This window comes from Hyaena hyaena, unplaced genomic scaffold, assembly GCF_003009895.1.
Source record: "Hyaena hyaena isolate Hyena2069 unplaced genomic scaffold, ASM300989v1 scaffold_212, whole genome shotgun sequence".
In the NCBI taxonomy this organism is placed as follows: Eukaryota; Metazoa; Chordata; class Mammalia; order Carnivora; family Hyaenidae; genus Hyaena; species Hyaena hyaena.
In genome coordinates, this window is record NW_024080845.1 from 661,791 (window position 1) to 683,631 (window position 21,841).

The 21,841-nt window shown below is 35.7% G+C and overlaps 1 protein-coding gene across 1 annotated transcript in view; it reads right to left on the minus strand.

Annotated features, from left to right (window-relative positions):
* DNAH12 (dynein axonemal heavy chain 12) overlaps window positions 1-21,841 on the minus strand; it is a 201,915-nt gene that overhangs the window by 44,294 nt on the left and 135,780 nt on the right. Inside the window, exons 49-59 of the mRNA XM_039242492.1 lie at window positions 21,300-21,431; window positions 19,281-19,370; window positions 18,307-18,447; window positions 16,192-16,433; window positions 15,107-15,254; window positions 14,694-14,839; window positions 9,420-9,634; window positions 8,488-8,680; window positions 6,506-6,698; window positions 4,688-4,860; window positions 933-1,073 (exon numbers count right to left, since the gene is read on the minus strand). Of these exons, the coding sequence (XP_039098423.1) occupies window positions 933-1,073; window positions 4,688-4,860; window positions 6,506-6,698; window positions 8,488-8,680; window positions 9,420-9,634; window positions 14,694-14,839; window positions 15,107-15,254; window positions 16,192-16,433; window positions 18,307-18,447; window positions 19,281-19,370; window positions 21,300-21,431 (1,814 nt within the window). The remainder of the gene's footprint in view (window positions 1-932; window positions 1,074-4,687; window positions 4,861-6,505; window positions 6,699-8,487; window positions 8,681-9,419; window positions 9,635-14,693; window positions 14,840-15,106; window positions 15,255-16,191; window positions 16,434-18,306; window positions 18,448-19,280; window positions 19,371-21,299; window positions 21,432-21,841) is intronic.

The following is a 21,841-nucleotide window of genomic DNA, read 5'->3' on the forward strand; positions in this document are numbered from 1 at the left end:
AAAGAAGATATAAGGATGGCAAATACGCATACAAAAAATTCTCAACATCGCGTGCCATTAGCAAATGGCAAATTAAAATGAGAGAACACTATACATCTAGTAGAATGGTCAAAATCCAGAATGCTGGCAAGGCTAAGGAGCAACAGGAACTCTCACTCATTACTGGTAGAATGCAAAGTGGTGCAACTACTTTGGAAGAGAGTTTCTTAAAAACTGAACATACTCTTAAAATATACTCTTTATAAATATACTCTTTAGTTTCTTAAAACCTAAACATATGCATGATTTAGCAAACACAGTCTTTGGTATTTAATTCAATGAATTGAAAACTTATGTATATACAAAAACCTGCACACAAATGTTAATAGTTTTAGGATTAATATTCAAAACTTGGTAGTAATTAAAATGTCTTTCAATAGGTGAATAAACCATTCCAGAGAATGGAATATTATTTTGTGCTAAAAAGAAAGGAGCTTTCAAGTCATGAAGAAATATGGGAGGACCTTAAGTGTGTATTATTAAGTGAAAGAAACCAATTTGAAAAGGCTCTATTTCTTTTTTTTTTTTTTAAGTAATCTCTACACCCAATGTGGGGCTTGAACTCACAACCCCAAGATTAAGAGTTGCATGTCCTTCCAACTGAGCCAGTCAGGCACCCTAAAAAGACTTTGGTTGGAAGTTACACAGACTTTTTGCTTTGTAAGAATTAATTGAACTGTACATGAATATTTTGTGGACTTTTACATGTGACTCACATTTTAAAAATCTAATAAACATCAAACACCAATACTATTACAGAGAAATGTACAAGTAAAACCATGACTTAAGCAGAGCAAAAACATGATATATTTCTGTGAGAAACCATCCTCATCGATTAGTTTCCCTATACAAGTTTTTACAATAAATAGATTAAGGAAAAGCAAGTAACTTACAGAAGAAGATTGGCACATAATAAAAAGGAAAACAGCAGCTTGTCCTTCTCAAATAGGGATCGGCATATATTACAGTATAAGTTGTATGTGAAGTGGTCATTTAAATATCGTAGGCGCTTTTCCAAAATTTTGGATTTGTTACTGAAATGTTGAAAAGCAGGCAAATATACTGAGTCAAACAAAACTAAGAAAAAATAAGTAACAGATGAATTAATATATAAGTATCCACTGTTAAAAATACACACACACACACACACACACACACGAGTGCATATAAAAATGATGAAATCTGAGTAAGCTCTGTGAATTGTACCATAATGATGTAAAAATGTTACCACTGAGTGAAGGATATACATGGTGCCTCCCTGTAGTTTTGTGTGTGTGCAACTTCTAAATTTATATGTAAAAAACAGGGTATAAGACTGAGAAAATAAAACAGGGTTTATACCACCTCTCTATTTTCAGAATTATAAAATTATTATATTCCAAAATGACTGAAAATAATCAGTAAATTAAAAGATACTTATTGAATCTCTATTAGTGTGAGATTTTTGCTGGGGAGGGGACTGTAAGAAATAAAAAATTATGAAATATCTACCTGTCTCAAAGAAGCATGAAGTCTAGATCAAGATGTATACATTAAAAAAAGATGAAAAGTCAGAAAATACATGTACAAAAGGTTACTTCCAGGTGTGGTTATGGCTAATATTTGTCTTCTTTAAACTCTTATATGTTTACAATTTTGCATTAATCACATATTGCTTTCATTTTCTTTGTCCAAAATTTTTTCAGTAATACTTAAAGAAATCTAAGATAAGGGGCGCCTGGGTGGCTCAGTCGGTTAGGCATCCGACTTCAGGACATGATCTCCCGGTTTGTGGGTTCGAGCCCCATGTCGGGCTCTGTGCTGACAGCCAGCTCAGAGCCTGGAGCCTGTTTTGGATTTGTGTCCCCCTCTCTCTCTGACCCTCCCCTGTTCACGCCGTCTCTCTCTCTCTCTCTCTCTCTCTCTCTCTCAGAAAAAAGTAATATTAAAAAATATATTTAAAAAAAGAAATGTAAGATGATACACTCATTCTGGGAAAGTTTGGACAGCTACTTAAAAAAAATAAAGAAGCAACTACACATGACACAGCAATTGAGGTACTGGGCATTTATCCTAGAAATGAAAACTTATGCTCACATAAAAACCTGTATCTGTTATTCATAATAGCTAAAAATTGGAAATAACCCATATGTACCTCAATATCATTAAATATTTCATCAATAAAAAGGAACTATTGACACACACAACAACCTGAATGAGTCCCCAGAGAATTAAGCTGAGTGAATAAAAGCCAATCCTTAAGAGTTATGTGCTATATGATTTCATTTATATAACATTCTTGAAATGACAAAATTACAAAAATAGAGAATGGATTAATGGTTCTCAAAGGTTAAGGAGAAGGTGGGGATGGGAAAAAGTGGGTATGTCTATAAAAGAGCAGCATGGGAATCCTTGTGGTAATACTGGTGTGCCCTATCGTGACTGTATCAACATCAATGTCCTGGTTGTGATCAAGGGAGAAGTTTTCAAGATGTCACCATTGAGGAAACTGGGTAGAGAATACACAGGATCACTCTATTCTTCCTTCCTTCCTACATTCCTTCCTTCCTTTCTTTCAGATTTTTTTTTTTTAAGTAATCTCTACACCCAATGCCAGGCTCAAACTCACAACTCCAAGATTAAGAGTTCATGTTCCACCAAGTGAGCCAGACAGGCACCCCCACTATATAATTTCTTATAACTATGTGTGAATCTATGTTTATCTCAAAGTTAATTTAATTTTAATTTTAAATTTCAGTTTAATTTTTTTTAAAGTTTAACTTTTTAAAAGCAATAGTTTGATCCATGGAAAGGTGATGGAAGAGCAGGGGATGGTGACACTTCTCTGAGCAGACCTTTGTGTAGAGGATTTACTTCTGGAGTCATATTAATGGGTGATGTGCTCAAAAATACAGTAAAATTACAATCAACAAGGATGAAGGTAAAACTCTACAATGAAATGAAAAAAATCCCAAACCAACAACAAATGAACCTAATTGTATCTCACATGAATAACATCACCATCCTGAAGGAGGAAAAATTAACACAAGTAATTTTGAATATAGTTTTTTATGTCTAAAAACAAAAGACTGTAATTTTCTGTGTGGACATCTGCCTTCACTTCTCTTCAGTATATATCCAAGAATCACTGGATTTGCTGATTACTAGATCATAGGGCAAATCTTTAATATTTTCAGGAATTCCCTAAATATTTCCAAAGCGACACCACTGATTTACATTCCTGCCGGTAGCGTTATGAGGCTTCTGACGGCTCTACATCCTTGCTGACACTTGTTATTTACATTTATGTCAATTTTTTTACTTGATTTTCCTCCATCATGTGGATGGTGTTAAATTCAAATTCCAAATCCCAGCTGGGAAGTCTTAGGGATTTCAATCACTCCGGAGAGACTGTTCTAACAAGAGCCCATGTAGACATCCATACATGGTAGGCTCAAACCATATTTTTATTCTATTTAATAAATACAATAGTTACTAAACATCAGATGTTGGTAATAAACACTTCACAAATATTAAATTCTTATAACAATTCTTAAAAGGTAGGTACGATTATTATCTATTTCATAGATTAAAAAAATTTGAGGCAATTACAGCAAGGTTAACTGACTTGCCTGTGTTAATGTAGCTAGTATGTGGCAGAACTGGGTTTTAACCCCCTACTCCAGTCTGACTCTAAAATCTGTGTACATTTATTAATTGATTAAAGTTAAAATATCTAGCAAACAATTAGAAATGTGGGACTGGGGGCACCTGAGTGGCTCAGTTGGCTGAGCATCTGACTCTTGATTTCAGCTCAGGTCATGATCCCAGGGTCATGGGGTGGAGCCCTATGTGGGACTCTAGGTGGAGTGTGGAGCCTGCTTGGGATTCTCTCTTTTTCTCTCTCTTTCTCCCCCTCTGCCCCTCTCCCCTGCTTTCACACACTCAGTCTCTCAAATATTTTTTTGATTACAAAGAAATATGGGACTGAAGCTTTTTATTTTCTAAATTTTATTTATTCATTCATTCATTTTTAAAGTTTATTTATTTTTGAGAGAGAGCATGCGTGCACAAGCAGAGCAGGGGCGGGGGGGGGGGCAGAGAGAGAGGGAGAGATTCTTCACTATCAGCATGGAATCCAATGTGGGGCTTGAACTCATGAAACATGAGATCATGACCTGAGTCAAAATCGAGAGTCAGACACTCAAATGAATGAGCCACCCAGGCACCCCAAATTTTATTTATTTATTTAAGATTTTATTTTTAAGTAATTTCTACACCCAATGTAGGGCTCAAACTCAAGATCAAGAGTTGTATGCTCTATTGGCTGAGCCAGCCAGGCACCTTAGCAATGAAGCTTTTTAGAGATCTCAAAGGTGGAGAGAGATTTTGGAGTTGCCAGCAAAGATAAGTCAGGTGTCACCTTAAAATATTTAAAAGAGGCGGGGGAAGGACTAAAGCTAAACCTTCTATGCCTACACTTTGAGTAGGGGTGAAATAAAACTTAGAAGAAAAAGAAGTCTTTCTCTCTCCCTTTCTTTCAACTTTTCCTATTTTTAAATGCTTTATAATGAATGCATATTACATAATAAGGCATGAAGTATTTTTTAATGGAAAGGGTGGTGAAAATCCAACCTAGGGGGGATGACTGAAGCTAGAGAATGTTTACCTGTCATGAATAGAGTTGATGTAAAGGTTCACAAACCAGGTGAGAGAGTACTGGTACATGGGATCGATGTTAGCCAGGTCTGCAATGCTGAAGAACAATACTGATGAATGTTTAGCAATGGGTCTGTAGCCTTCTCGAGACTCTGCTATTTTGAGTTCTGTTTTCTCTGCAATCTAGAAAAAGAAAAAAATCAGGATTAAGAAGTAGGAAATTTGTTTTTTAGTTATGCATTTTTCATAAAATAAAGTTCGTATTAAAAAATAGCCCTCTAATTCACTGAAAAAATTACAGACGTATGGTTTACAAGGAAAGGTTTTAGTATGCTAAAAGCTGGAAAGACAGAAAGACAGAAATAAAGACAGACCAAATGACAGAACGAAGGAACGAAGGAACGAAGGAACGAAGGAAGGAAGGAAGGAAGGAAGGAAGGAAGGAAGGAAGGAAGGAAGAAGGAGGGAGGGAAGGAGGGAGGGAGGGAGGGAAGGAGGGAGGGAGGGAGGGAGGGGGAGAGGGAGGGAGGAAGAAGGAAAAGGAAGAAAAGAAGTGGGAAGAGAAGGAAGAGGAAGAAGACAGGGAGAAGAATGAATGAATGAAAAATAGTTGAAGGTTATGTTTCTTGTTTGGGAAATACCAGAGCTGTCAACCTTTGCTTATTCACTGATTCATTGTCTGGATCTGACATGTGTCTACTATAGTCACTCATCTTCCTTTATTTCAATAGGTCAGAGACAGGGAGAGAGAGAGAGAGAGACAGGGAGGGAGGGAGGGGGAGAGAGAGGGAGAGAGAGAGAGAGGGAGAGAGAGAGAGAGAGAGAGAGAGAGAGAGAATGTACACATGTGTATGTTTAAGGTGGCAACATGTGCACCAGAACCCAGCACAAAGTCTGGGAAAGTAGATTTCACAAATATTTGTTAGCTGATGGTTAAGGTTAAGAGTAGCTTTTTCAACTAGCTTTTCATATGTTTAACATTTCTGGACATAGTAGAGGTGTTAATATTTGACCCCAAAAGAAAAAAAATTCTCTAAGATAACAGCTCTCCAATCTGATAGATTGCTATTCTATAGGAAAAATGTGTAGAGCACTTTATGGAATCCACTTTTCCTTCTTTGGACACACTATCCACAGACTCTGCTGGATAAGTGTGCCTGAGTAGTCATGTTTATACTGAATGATCCTGTTTATAGCTGATTCAATCAGGAAGTAGAGGTAGAATTGGTCCCAAGATAAGCCAAAGCAATTTCCCCCCCAGAGAATTAGAATTTTAAGAGCCTCAGAAGCTGAAGTCAAGTAGTACTGGCCCTTAGTGCTAATTAAAGGTAATAGAACCAAATCTGGTTTCTATTGGCAAGACAAATGTATGAAGGAACAGATAAAAAGTGTCCCTAGAGAAACTGGTTTTAAGATGGAGAGGCACAGATAAGGAGCACACAGTCTTAGAGAGGGGTAGACAAAGATCAGAGAAACTTCCCATTTATTCTTGAGACCTATATGTACCTCTATAATTGGGGCAATAAAATGCCCCATTGTATCTTTTTTTAAAATTTGAGAATAGTTGACCCACAATGTTACATTAGTTTCAGGTGTACAGCATAGTGACTGAACAAGTTTATACGTTGTGCTATGTTCACAAGTAGAGCTACCACCTGTCAGCATACAACACTATTACAGTGTATTTAACTATAATCTTATGCTGTCCTTGTATCTTTATTTGAACTAATTTGAGTGTGCTTCTGTTTCTTGCAAACAAACTTTCTCCAAAGTTATACAAGGAGCAAACTGAAAAAGAGTAAAAAGATTGCTAGGATTCTTCTTTCACCTGCTGTTTCTTTGTTATCTCATTGGACATTATTTTTGCAGAGTCTAAGACTTTAATTGCACTTTCATCTTCTAAAATGTTCCCTTCTGAAGATGACAATGTTTGTAAGATTTTTTTCTCTATATCTTTTAGCTGTTTCTTATTAGCTGCAGACTGAAGAATAAGGGCATTCCGTTCCTCTTCTAATTCTGGTCTAAAAAGAGAAACATTTAATCTAAATTTGCAGTATTTTATCTAAATTCATATCTAAATACTAGGTATCATAATTTTGTAGACATTTAAATAATTCTGTAGAAATGTAACACAAACTAAGATATGTTACACAAACTTTATCCTAAGTAAAAAAAAAAAAAAAAAGTTATTTCTACACAAATGGTAGTTTGAGAAATGTGAGCAAAAAATGGTCATTAAGGGGCGCCTGGGTGGCTTAGTCGGTTAAGCGTCCGACTTTCGCTTAGGTCTTGATCTCGCGGTTCGTGGGTTCGAGCCCCGCGTCGGGCTCTGTGCTGACTGCCAGCTCAGAGCCTGGAGCCTGTTTCAGTATGTGACTCCCTCTCTCTCTGACCCTCCCCTACTCATGCTGTCTCTCTCCTAGAAATAAATAAAACATTAAAAAAAATTTTTTTAAATGGTCATTAAATGTATACATGTAAAATGTGGCAATAACATAGTAAGTCTAAGAACGTGTTATGTTTTTCCATATGGCCCAGATAGTTCTGTGAGAATAAGAACTGGAGAAGAGACACAATAGAACACTTCCTATCTGTGCTTTGGCTTTGTCATACTCAGTGTTATTTTCATCATCTCTTCCACAAGAGCAGTGCCAGAAAGGACAACTCATCATACAATTGCCTCTTCAGGTAAAAGACAAAACTGGCACTTAACACCTTTACAAATATAGTATAAAACCTCAAAATAACATAATTCACCATGTTAAGGAATATGTTAGGACATGGTTCTATCTTGGATACTATACAAGTGAGATTCAAATATTGGAAGTAACTAAAGTAACTCATGATCACATAATTTCACTTGTAATTTGGTTTCATAAAATAGAGTGCTTGATAATGCTGTGTGAAGCTCCAAGTGGAATCAAAAATTTCCTTCAGGAAGCAATCCTTGACTAGCAGCCCTATCAGGTAGTAAAACATAACACATACCAGTAATGGAAAAATATATAAGTATGAAAAAATAATTAAAATTATCTGTAATCTTACCACCCTTAGAGATGACCACTGTTAACATTCTGGCCTATTCCCTCTCAAAGGTTTTTTTTTATGTATATCATTCATGAACTTTTTTTTTTTACACAATATTACACATACCATGTATAGTTTTGTATCCTGTTTTTTCATTCTTATCTAAGTATTTTCATCACTCATTCTTATTTCATTATTTCACTATATTACTCAAATATTTCATTGTTTCATTAACATCCTATATTTAAGTCTTTCAACACATTTCTGATTTTGTCCACAGCATACATTCTTAGGGGGAACTTTCTTGGCTCAAACAAACAGATACAAGTCTGAAGTCATGGCATGTCTCCTGAATCCTACCACCCATACTAAGAGAGTCCAATATAACATGATTGGCTTATGACTTCCTTGTTACAACATGGCTATTTTATTTTTTATGTTTATTTTTTTGAGAGAGAATAAGTGCATGCAAGCAGAGAATGGAGAGACGGAAAGGGAGGGAGAGAATCCCAAGCAGCTCCACACTCAAAGTGGAGCCTGTCACAGAGCACAATCTCACCATCATGATGAGATCATGACCTGAGCTGAAATCAAGAGCTGGACACTCAACCAACTGAGACACCCAGGTACCCCCAGAACAGCTATTTTAAAGAATTATGTACTTATTTATAACTACAAGATATAAAATTTGACAAGGTTTTGGAATAATCACATAACAAAAGTATTAACGGCCTACAAATATTCCTCTCTAAGCTATCAGGAAGTATATAAGAAAATACATACCTCTCTTTTGCAACAACAATACCTAGTAACTGATCTTCAAGTCCTTCTGGAGTTATCATGAAATTGAGCAAAGACACCTTTGTAGCCAGTTCTGGCATATAGTGTGGATTTCTCAGTTTTGTGGTGATATAAAACTTGAAATCAAAGGAATACTCTATAATGACCTCACCGAGTCTGATACAATCAACGCCACCTATATTTCAGAAAGCAAACACATGATAAGTAAGCCAAAGTTGTATAGCCCTTCCATGGTAAGGCCATTCCTGAAGTAAGTAACAGGTCTTAAAGTAATATAAAATAGAATAGAGGTTGACTAAAGTTGACGGACACAGGGGCAAATAAGCAATTATATAGCAGGACTCATTCATTCTGGGGCCGTCTAAGACATTTTCTCTGGTTGTCATGGAGCCTTCTAAATCAAGATTCCTTTGGATCTTACCTCCTCTATCAATTTTCAATCATGACTCCAAGATTATTTGTATATTCCTAAAGCTCTTAAAAGTACTAGAGTTTGGCAGAGATAAAAGTTTTATAAGCAGAAAGACATAAGGTGGCAACTATTTACCCAAAGTCAACTCTGGTCCACATTAACCATTACTGTTCATACTAATGGACTTTGTGAGCTCCATGATCACAAGATAAAGGGAATTCAGGTTGGCTTCAACTTCTTTATATTGTCTACTGAACAACCATCTAGATAACAGGGGTTAACATAATGAGCAGAGGGTAAGATGTTTGTTTTAGAATATCTGACCAAAGTCCATTCCTGATACTTGTCTCAAATTTCCTTTCACACATAACAATGATCCAGAAGTTCTGAGTTATCAACATTATTCTTAAATTTCTATAGCAGCTTTCTTGCCACAAAGATATGCCTTAAAAATAATCAAACCATCTTTAGGTTCTACCAACTAATATTAATGAACTTCTACCTTGCTTAAAAGTTTGTCTAAGTAGTAAAGGCTCCAAAGATGGGTCTAGTTCTTCACCAACATTTTCTAATAGAAGCGGAGTTCCAAACTGAATACAGTTTTCCAGTGTTCTCATATAGTCTGAATCAGATAACTTAATAATGCTAAGCTGATTTTCTTTTTCAGAGTTTTTGATCCACTTATTGGCTTGACCCTGAGGGTCAATCATTAAGGGCCTAGAATATAAGAAGAAAAATGCTGAGGGAAATAAATAAATGTTAATATTTCTTTAAATTTATGTAATTTAAATAATAAACATCACCATCAATCTTTACCAACACAGTGGTTCAAATATGTTTTAAATACATTATCAGGATTAATCTTCATAAGAAACCTATGAAAAAAAAGGAATGTTATTGTCATTTATCTTTGAAATGAAGAAATTCAGTCTCAGGGAGTACTCTGTCCAAGGTTCTAAAATTAGTTCAATGTCAGAAGTAGAATCTTGTGAACCTGTAAACTGTTTTTTCAAATATAATGCATGGTCTTCATGGTAATTTTAATAAATTACATCTGTTAACATAATATAAAACATAAACCTACTTATTTGATAAAAACTTAAAACAAGAGATCCACCCATCTGTAACGGATTTCCTCAGGTTATGAGTAGAACCATAAACTAAGTTTCCAAATCTTGTCTAGTATGTATTTGAGATCTATTTCATAAATTTTTCTATGTCATTATGGTAAAGGCTTTGTGATTAAGAATAATTCATGGTTTCAGATATGTAAAAAAGAATGTGCTTTCCTCTTCTTCTATGATGATACTGTCTTAGGTTCCTTTTATATTCAGTACGGTGCATGAGATCATCTTGAAAAAATGTTAGTACAGAAAGGGGAGTATTTGTCCCAAGTCATTTTGGCTTTCTCAGTCTGTTTCAACCTCTAGAGATAAAACCCCTTTTCCTTTTGTCTACAAAAAAAAAAAAAAGGCTCTGTAATCAATTACTATCAATTAGTGTTTTTTAAGTAATTTTTCTTTCCTTCCCAAAAGACAGAACAATCAGCATTTTTCACAGAGCCAGAACAAACAGTCCTAAAATCTGTATGGAACCACAAATGACCCTGAGTAGCCAAAGCAATCTTGAAAAAGAAAACCAAAGCTTGAGGCATCACAAATCCAGACTTAAGGTTATTACAAAGCTGTAACAAATAAGATAGACACAAAAACAGATGCATAGATCAATGGAACAGAATAGAAAACCCACAATGAATGCAGAACTGTATGGTCAACTAATCTTTGACAAAGCAGGAAAGAATATCCAATGGAAAAAAGACAATCTCTCCAACAAAGGGTGTTGAGAAAACTGGACAGTGACATGTAAAATAATGAAATTGGACCACTTTCTTACACCATACACAAAAATAAATTCAAAATGGATTAAAGACCTAAATATGAGACAGAAAGCCATCCTAGAGGAGAGCAGTAACCTCTTTGACATACGCTGTCACAACTTCTTACTAGATATGTCTCCTGAGGCAGGGAAACAAATGCAAAAATAAATTATTGGGACTTGATTAAAATAAGATGCTTCTGCACAGAAAAGGAATCAGTAAAATGAAAAGGCAACTGACAGAATGGGAGAAGATATTTGCAAATGACATATGTGATAAAGGGTTAGTACCCAAAACCTATAAAGAACTGACCAAACCCAACACCCAAAAATATCTAAGTAAAAAATGGGCAGGAGTGCCTGGGTGGCTCAGTGGGTTAAGCATCTGACTCTTGATTTCAGCTCAGGTCATGGTCTCACATTTCATGGGTTCGAGCCCCATGTCAGGCTCTGCACTGGATTCTCTCCCTTTCTCTCTCTTATTCAAACCTACATTTGAGATCCTTGGCCAGTCTGATATAAAAAGCATTATCCATCTATGCTTCTGACAGAAGAAGTAACTGGAGCAAATAAAAGCATTGCTGTTAAGTAGCCAGAATGATGTGTTAATAAAGCAGCAAAATATTTTCTGTGATAAGAATGTCAAAGAGTTAGTGGAAAAGGTGGATAACATGCCTAAAGAGATCTTCATCAGAGAGATGAAACTACAAGAAAGAGTTAAATGGAAACACTAGAAATAAAAAAAATATGTCAAATCCAAAGAATTACTTTCATAGGCTGTATGTACACTCAACAGAACCAGACAGTTTTATAGAAATTACCTAGACTGAAACTGAAAAAGAAAAAAGTGATTAAAAACAAAACAGATTATCTCATAGCTTTGGGACAATATCAGAAAAATGACAAAGTAATACCAGACAGAAAAGAGGGAGAAAATGAAACAGATTCGAGAAGCTCAGAGAACTTCATTCAGAAAGAATATCAGGATGAACACACACACACACACACACACACACACACACACACACACACACACACACAATCAAGATGCAGAAAAAAAAAGCCTCTATGGCCACTTATATTGGTGTCATCAAGGGTGACAGCGATAGATGATTATACTGGGGTCAAGTGGCAAGAAGCAAAGTCTAAGCTATGAGGATACAGATTAATCCTTTAAAAGTCACCCAGTCTGTGGCCTATTGACCAGCTATTCCACAAATAACAGGTAGAAACGATAACTCCATTGTAATATTACTTTATTAGAAGAGGCAATTTTCTGCCAGAAAATTACGGATTGTTTTCCATAATTTACATACAACCCTGAAACCTCTGGTTTCCTTGAATTTAAATTAAGACATAGATATACCAACAGCATTTTCTGAATTACAATTTGAAAAATCTGAATGACCACCAATGCATTGAAAAGAGTTCTAAAACAGAACTATAAAGACTTGGGGTCTAATATTCTGTTAAGTAGAACTTTCCCTGCTCTGCCAAAGAACATATTTTTTTAAATGTTTATTTTTGAGAGAGAGAGAGGGAGGGAGGGAGGGAGGAGGGGCAGAGGGAGAGGGAGACATACAATCCAAAGCAGGCTCCAGGCTCTCAGCTGTCAGCACAGAGTCTAATGCAGGGTTTGAACTCACGAACCGCAAAATCATGACCTGAGTCCAAGTCAGATGCTTAACTGACTAAGCCACCCAGGTGCCCCAAGAACACATTTTTTAAATAGCTAAATATACTTTCTCAGATTATAATACATTTACTAATTGTCCAGAAGTTTTAGCCTAAGGATGTTCACGCTCAAGTAAAATTTTAGTGGATAAACACTAAAATAAGATCCTACAAATCCTTATTTTGTTAAAACAATACTGTCAACATAAAGGAGACTTAGATGTTTTGAAGTATCTAGTAGGGTTTCCAAAGAATATAAACAAATAATAACTCAGACTTTCACAATGTATGATTTCCTTATATGTATCTCATATTCCACAAGATGACTGAAATTTCCCTTACGATTTTAAAAGTAGTAAATGTGATAGCCTATTCCACATTTCACTTAACATACTAATTAAGAACAAGGATTTGGAAGTTAAATTGCCTGGGTTAAAATTCTGGCTCTACCATTTATTAGCTAAGTTATCTTACTAAATTTCAAATTATTAAATCACTCTGAGCCTCAATTTCTCATCTGTAAGATGAAATAATAATAATGTCAATTCATAGGAATTTGTGAGAATATAAGGCACTTAGAGCAGTACCTCATGAATATAAGAACTCAACTGTATTTATCATAGTATATTTGAGATACAGTCCCATGAAAAGACTGAAAATGAGATGACAACATGAGTAAATAATCATTTATAGGAAATGAATTCTCAGATAAGAGTAATTGTTTAAGTTTTTCAAAGTGATATAAATAAAAAGATAATAAAACCATTTGAAAAGTTGATATAGTTATCACACTATCAATGATAGCAACTGGAAAAGATATCGATGAAATGGTACAAATTGTCAAATTGAAGTATCTTAATTTTTTTATTTTTAATTTTTTTAAACATTTATTCATTTTTGAGAGACAGAGCATGAGAGGGCAGAGAGAGAGAGGGAGACACAGAATCCGAAGCAGGCTCCAGGCTATGAGCTGTCAGCACAGAGCCTGACGTGGGGCTTGAACCCACAGACCGGACCATGAGATCATGACCTGAGCCAAAGTTGGCCCCTTAACCAACTGAGCCACCCAGGCACCCCAAGTTTTAGTATCTTAAAAACAAGTAGAGGGGCGCCTGGGTGGCTCAGTCAGTTAAGCATCCGAATTCAGCTCAGGTCATGATCTCACAGTTTGTGGGTTCGAGCCCTACATCAGGCTCTGTGCTGATGGCTCAGAGCCTGTTTCAGATTCTGTGTCTCCCTCTCTTTCTGCCCCTTCCCCACTCATTCTCTATCTCTGAAAACTGAATAAATGCTTTAAAAAATTAAAAAAAAAATCAAGTAGAAATGCCCAATTAAAATAAATACATTGAATAGCCAAGAACTCCAAAGAGCCAAGGTGTCCATCAATAGGAGAGTGCAGGGTGATGTAGTCATACAATGGAATATTGCTCAGCAACAAAAAATAGGAATGTTATGCTTTGTGGAAGAAGACTTACACACAAGAGTACGTGCAGTATGTTCTGGTTATATAAGTTCTAGAACAGGCAAAACTAGCCTGTGGTGGAAGATAATCAGAATAATAATTTCCTACTATGGGTAGGAGTGAGGATTTACTGGGAAGGGACAGAAGGGAACTTTCTGGATGTTATTCAGATTCTGTATCAGCACCAAGGGTATACTTTTGTTGGAACTCATTGAATGGTATACTTAAGTCTTGTACAACAAAATACATAAATTTTACCTCAAAAGAAAAAAAAATGGGGCACCAGCGTGGCTTACTTAAGTGTCTGACTCCTGATTTTGGCTCAGGTCATGATCTCACAATTGTGGGATCAAACCCTACATTGGGCTCTGCACTGAATTCCACATGGAGCCTGCTTGGGATTCTCTTTCTCTCTCTCTCTCTGCCCCTCCCTCAATCTATTTCTCTTTCTCAAAATAAATAAATAAACATTAAAAAAAAGAAAAGAGAAACAGACCAAAACAAGTTAACGATATGCATGCTGAAGCATTTGGAGGAAAGTATATCCATATCTGCAACTTACGGTGAAAGGCATCAAAAGGATGAGTTGGAGGATGGATGGATGGATGGAGAGATGGATAAACATGTGATAAAGCAGCAAGAATAATAAACTGTCAATTGCAGAGTCCAGGAGGGGGCAGTTACTTACTCTAAAATCCTGTCAACTTTTCTCTATGTTTAAATACTTTCAAATAAAATAATTGAAAAATTCTTTACGTTCCTTACCAACGCCTGGAGTTATTCACAATCACTCCATTATCGACTGAGAAAGTATCTGTTGGCAATCCAGCTATATTCCAGGCTCTAATTTTTACTGGATCACCCAGAGTCTTACTCAGTGAGAATGCCTCTGAACATGGAATTCTTTTCTTCTGTAAGAAATAAACAAATATCTAATGTTTCCCTTCGTCTTGTTGGCTTGGAATATTTTTAAAATTACTGATTTGTCATTAGATATTATTTAATAACTCTAAAAAACAGAAAAAGCTGGAAGTTGGACAATAAAAGCATTTTACTGCTCAAACAAGAAGCAAAGAACAAGACCCCGTACTTTCAGCTATTTCCTCCCTTTTCTCCACAATACTGCGATGCATACTTTGAATGTTCAAAAAGAAACTTATGAAATATGAAACTATTACCTTGCACAACATACTCCAATCTTCTGTACATGTTTGTCGAAAACCAGAAGTGAAAGCACCAAGATAGGCTATTACTCCTGCTGATACTAAGACATCACCAGTCAAATTTTCATATATCACCTGAAGATCATCTGCAGCTTGAGACCATCTGTGAGATCAACCAAAGGCAAAACAGTCTCACCATAGAAAGTGATGAAAGACAGTATCTGAAAGGGTAAGGGGGCTTCTAGTCCAAACTCTGTAACAACAAGCCATGAAATGTTGGACTCTTGCTTATATCTACAAAATGAGGAGGCTGGGTCCCTTCTAGCTCTGACAATGCTATAATCCGTGTCTATGAATGACAATCCACCTTTCCTTATTAGATTATTAGGCATTTCTTGCAGGACTTGACCCTTCAGAATAGGAAAGAACAAAAACAAAAACATGCCAGCATTTTGTCTAATAATTTTCTCCAGGATGACTTGTTCTAGAGGCCCTATTATTTGTTTCAGTATTTACTGATAGACTGTAAAACACAAAAACATTTGCAGTTCATTACCAAAAATTACCTTAAGTTGTATACTATTGTTCAGGTATACTATTGTTTCAGCGGCATACTATTGTTAAGGTTGATTTTTTTCTTTCATTTAATGAAGACTTTACAAGAAAAAAGTGCATTTTAAAACCACCTAATCTGCACTACGAAATACTGTCAAAGGCCTATTACCTTATCATGCTATTCATTCAACACATAGAATTAATAAGTGAGATAGTTGGCTGGTCAGTACAAATAAATAGATTAGAATAAAGCTAACTGCTAAGTGCTTTAGTTAGATCAATCCTGTTATATCTTCTCTGAAATAAATTTTAAGAAAGTAAGCTGCATGTCTACTACAAACATATTATGAAAAAGTTTGAAAACACATAAGATTACAAAGAATTATACTATGATGATCCACATTCTCGCCACTTAGATTACAAATGATCATTTGCCTTATTTTGCTATTTAAAAAAAAAAGGCATTTGGAAAGAAATTGCAAACACCATCCTTGACTTTAATGCCTGACTTTCGTAAATATTGTAAAAGTGAGCAGAAATCGAACCTTGATTTTTCCCCACCCAGTCCTCCAATTAGTTTTGAGGCTCTTTCAAGTTTCTTAGCGCAGAGTTCCACCTGATCTTCTAAACGAGCCTTTTCCTCAGTTTTCTCAACAAATGTTCTTTGTAAATTTTCCAAATGATGTTCTACTTCTGCCAGTTCTGCTCTCTTCTGATTCAAAAGCTCCATGGTCACAGCTAGGGACTTCTGAGCTTCTGTTAAGCGGGCCTTCTTAGGAGCCACTACCTGTTTGGGAACAATATATGCAGCTAGGATGTGTAAAACTGACGCTTAGATAATCCTTTATAGATATTATGGGTTAAAAGTTTATTATTATTAGAAATACATTTGTTATTTATAATAAATTATGCAAAATATGCATTAAATCTGATGTATTTTTTACCCAAATAAAGTAAAATATATTTATGTATCATATAAAACATATAAATCATTCTGGACTAGCAAATGATCATCTATAAAAGAAATGAATTATTCTGGACTAAGAATATGTTAGAATATGTAGCAAAAACAGTACAATATGCAGCAAAATGTCTCAAAAGAATGAGAAGTTAAAAAAAATTAGAAGTTGCCATTCAATGTTACCAAAAACACAGGAAAACATACATAACAAAGATTATAAATATTTAAAATACACAAATGTGTGTTGGGGGGTTGCGGGGGGGGGAGCATTTTCAAGTCTGTGGTCTTTTTCCCAGTTGGCTGAGGCACACATTTGCCTTGGAGGGATTAAGACTACTGTAACAGGTACAAAGAGAAAGAAAGCCTTGATGTTCAGTTTTACTACCAAAACTAACTTTTCCTCAACAAATCTTCAAAAGCCACACTTCGTTGAGAGAAAGGGGATTTTCTAAAGTTCTTATCTTATTATGCTCATTAGTATAATAAGAATGGGATTTGACCAACTTGATCATGGCATGTATTTTAAACCATGGGGAGAAAGAATCTAGAAGATGACCAAAGAGAATATATGCCCATTTGAAAGATCCAAATATTCTGGTTCATTGCCATGAACAAAGCTGATGGCAAAGAGGAAGGGAGGAGGCAGAGATCAGACACCAAATGTCCTGTTTTCTCTCCTCTGGGCTGAAATCCTGGCATCTGTTAAATAAATGGAGAGGAAGCATGAAGCTCCACTTTCTACTTTTGACTTCAGAGGAGATCTTCCTGAATATCTCCCTTCAACCCTTCCCTAATAACAAGGGACAGTTGCATCTGAACTGAAATGGCAATGTCGAGGGGGAGATTGACTGTGGCTTCTCTGCCTTATTATACCTGCCTGGGGAGATGTGTGGAAATGAGCTAGGTTGAGGGCTCAAAACCTGCAATGGGGACCTCCCCCAAAGATGTTCCATGGAAGAATATCCCAGATAAAATTACTTTTTTTTTTCTTTGACAAATCTACTCCCCTGAAACTAACGGTCAAAATCCCTAACTCTCCACAGGCACATGTATCTTATTAGGAATAATCCAAATTGTGACAGCCTGACCATTTATTCTATACTCTGAGGTTATTCTAAACACATGCTACTCTGTATTTTTCTGTGCCATTTTATTTGTATTTCCTGTTTCCCTCAGTAGAATTCTGCAAGCTACAGAGGGCAAGGTCAGTGCTTCCCTGGCCCTTTGCTAGCCACAGTCACAAAGTGCTTTTAACCGTTCTCCATAAAAGGTTCTCTATCAATGCATGCCATTGCTTCAGTGCAACTTTCCATGCTCTACCTCTTAACTCTACTGGACCTTCTTACTTCTGACCCTTTGAATCAACTTTTTCATGTGCCACTTTGCCTTTGATGTTTTGGTTTTTCTTTACTCCTGAAACTCTAATTATTTTATACCCTAAGTCTCTATAGCTATAGGTCAATCTGGCCACTTGATCTCTGTTCCCACAGCACTGCCACTCACACTGCCCTCGCCAGGTTATGTCACCCCCTACTATTCTCTTCATCTACTAGGTACTCAACATTTGATGTTTGTGCTGCAGCAAGACAAATTCTTGCTGGTGTCATTTCTGGAAATTTCTTAACTTGTCAATATATACATAGATTTTAATTTCTGGGACTATTTCAAGAGAAAATGAGTGTGTTTATCCTCAAAATACCTTTGCAACTCTGTCATACACTTCCATCGCCATGATCCACTTACACAGACCCTCAGCTGCCGAAGAAGCTTTTGCAATCTTAGAAGGGTCAAATTCAGGGTTTGTTAGGTACTCGCCACGTATCTTCTGCATAACAGTCACCTATACGACAAGCATTCTGATCTTAAAATTTCAACATGTATCATACAATCATTAGATGAAAAAATCAAGCATCGCAAAAATTATATAAGAAAGTTATGTTGTCTTTAAACACCAAAGTCAAGTATTGTAGCAGAAACACAAGTCATATTTGTGAGCAAAATATGCAAGATTATGACATTGAGGCAAAATATTTCTACCAAAAAAAAACTAAGACTTTTGGAGACTGGGAAAATATATGGAAAAAGAGAGGAAAGAATAATTAGACATTAATAAATAAATATAAGTTTGGATGCAAAAGTGCACTATACTTTTTTATCTCACATACACTTGGGTTTCAGATTTATTAAACTATTCTAAGAAGACAGAATTGTTTTGTGTGAATGATACACTAAAATAGTAATTTATTTTTATTTATTTTTAATGTTTTTTTATTTCTGAGAGAGAGAGAGAGACAGCGTGAGCAGGGGAGGGTCAGAGAGAGGAAGACAGAGAATCCAAAACAGGCTTCAGGCTCTGAGCTAGGTGTCAGCACAGAGTCCGACACGGGGCCTGAACCATGAACTGTGAGATCATGACCTGAGCCGAAGTCGGATGCTCAACTGACTGAGACACCCAGGCGCCCCTAAAATAGTAATTTATTAAATGACTTTCAGTTGTCTGAAGGAGTGGTTTTATGCATTATGAGAATTCACAGTAAGGTCAAGAATTCCTTCATTATTTTAGTCCTAAATATGGACTATCCTCTTATGTTTTATATAACATTACATAATGTTAAAGATCTTCTACATCTTGGCAAAGTTATATTTATATTTTAAAAAATTAATGAAACTCACTGGAATGTTGTCCTTGTCATATTCTTTCAAATCTCTTAAGAAATTCATATCTCCCAGAAGCTTTTTGCTAGGTGCCCAGTAATCTAATATCTATAAATAAAATTTATGGAAATCTATTAAGTGAACAATTAAAGATACTTTTTCTTCTTGAAGTTTAAGCTATATTATCCAGAGAAACCATAGAGTTTCAAAAAATCAACTTACATTTCTTTGAAAATAAAGAGACTCCTCTCCCCAAGAACAGATTGAACATATCAAACATTTAAAAATATGAACACATACATTGAATTCATTATAAAAAAATTAAACATTGAAAGCATAAATGATGTAATTATTTCTCTTCAGGAAATGTAAGAGAAGCAACCAGCATAAATACCATCAGAATTTCATATAAAAATGTATTTTCATTATTTCCAGTTTTATTTTATTTATTTACTCCTGATTCTTTCAAGCCAGGAAAGTAGTGCTATAGACTGACAGTTTGTGTCCTCCCCCATCAAAATCCATATGTTGAAACCTATGAATTTGTGATGGTATTTGGAGGTGAGATTGTAGGGAGGTGATAAGGCACGAATGGAGTTAGTGTCCTTATAGAAGAGACCTCAGAGAGCTCCCTCTACTTCTGCCATGTGAAAAGAAGGCCATCTATGAAACAGGAAGTGAGCCCTCCACCAGACACTCAATCTACTGGAGACTGGATCTCAGAATTCCCAGCCTCCAGAACTATGAGAAATAAATATAAGCCACCCCAGTGTATGGTAATTTGTAATAGCAGCCCAAATGGACTAAAACAGGTAACAAACATTTTTCTTATAGACAACCGCCTTACCCACCTAGGCTCCCCAAGTGAGATAAAGAAGAGTAAGAAGAAAAAGATTACACATCATTCTGCCAGTTATAGGATGAAGCACATGGTATTTATGCTAGCAAAGATGTTAAGTAAGTAGCTCAACATCCTTTTTCCTAATTCCAGAAGCCTGATGGGTAGGGTGTGTTTGTGTGTGTATAAATTAGAATAACTTGGTAAGAACCTATTTATTTTCTTTATTATGTGTGTGTGCCCGTGCACACACATACACACACACCAATTCCTCAATTCAGGAATTAAAAGCTAGGTACTATAAAAGCCTGAAGAGAATATAAGTCCATAGATTTAGTTTAGGATGGATGCTATCCCTTCCTTTTTGAGGGATATAGCCTTGAATAATAATTATAATAACAACAGTTAACATATAGGACACCTGGGTGGCTCAGTTGGCTACGTGTCTGACTTTGGCTCAGGTCATGATCTATCCATTCATGAGTTTGGGCCCTGTGTTGAGCTCTGTGCTGACAGCTCAGAGCCTGGAGCCTGCTTCAGATTCTGTGTCTCCCTCTCTCTCTTCCCCTCCCATGCTCACACTGTGTCTCTCTTTCAAAAATAAAATAAAAACATTAAAAAAATTTTTTTAAAAATAGCTTTATTGCAAAATTACTGTTTATAAGGCCTTATACATAAGAACTTTATATGTATTATCTATGTGTATCTATCTGTATGTATAATCTAATCTTCACATTAAGTTTGTGAGGCAGGTACTTTAATAACCCTCCAGAGTTCCCCAGAGGTTAAATGTCTTACCCAAGGTCACACAGCTAGCAGGACAGGATTTCTGAATACAGACATGCTTTGAACAACTTCACTATATTGCTTAACTCACCAGAATATTTTGAATATTCAGAAATAACACCTATGTGGTTATATAGAACATTCCTGAGAATCTTAGCTGGAAAAATCTCACAAATCTCAGTGTTCATTTAATCCCACCCCATGATAGCAGGTAATCCTGCACAGACAGAAAAAGAAATAGAACCATCAGAAGCACATTTTTCTGGTTGCTATACTGCCTTAGCCTTATCCTGGAATCCCTGTTGTTGTTTTCCATACTTCATTCTGAATCTATTCAATATTTAATTTGATAATAATTACTAAGGTGTTATGTATAGTCATGAATATGATTTAAATGTGTGTCTAGTTATTACCTTGCCTCCGGTTCCTGAAGGATCTGAAATTTTTTCTGGTTTTATATCTTTCATGACACAAATAGCAGCCATAACTAATTTAACACCAGATGGAGGATTCTTCATTGATTTCACAATTGTAATGTCAGCTGGCTAAATTGAAAGACAACAGGATATCTTCAGAATAGTTTATTTTTAAATAATAAGAATTTTAAAAAATGGTGTTGGAGACTAACATTGATTATGTTGGAAACTAATCAATTTCCAATAATTTCCAACAATGATGTTAGAAAATAGCACTGATTTTCATTTGAAATTGTAATTGATTTTGGCTTTGCATAATTATGAAAGAATTAATAAAAGAGAATTTAAATTCAGCACAGATTAAGACCAATGGTTCTCAAATGTCTGGGAGTTCACAGATAATCCTGAGAATATTATGACACCAATAAACCCTCCAAAAATATTTTTGCACATAGACAAAAAAATTTGCATACAATCATATAACAAGCCCATACACTGAACCCAGGTTAAAAACCCTAATTTAGATAAAGACTTAATTC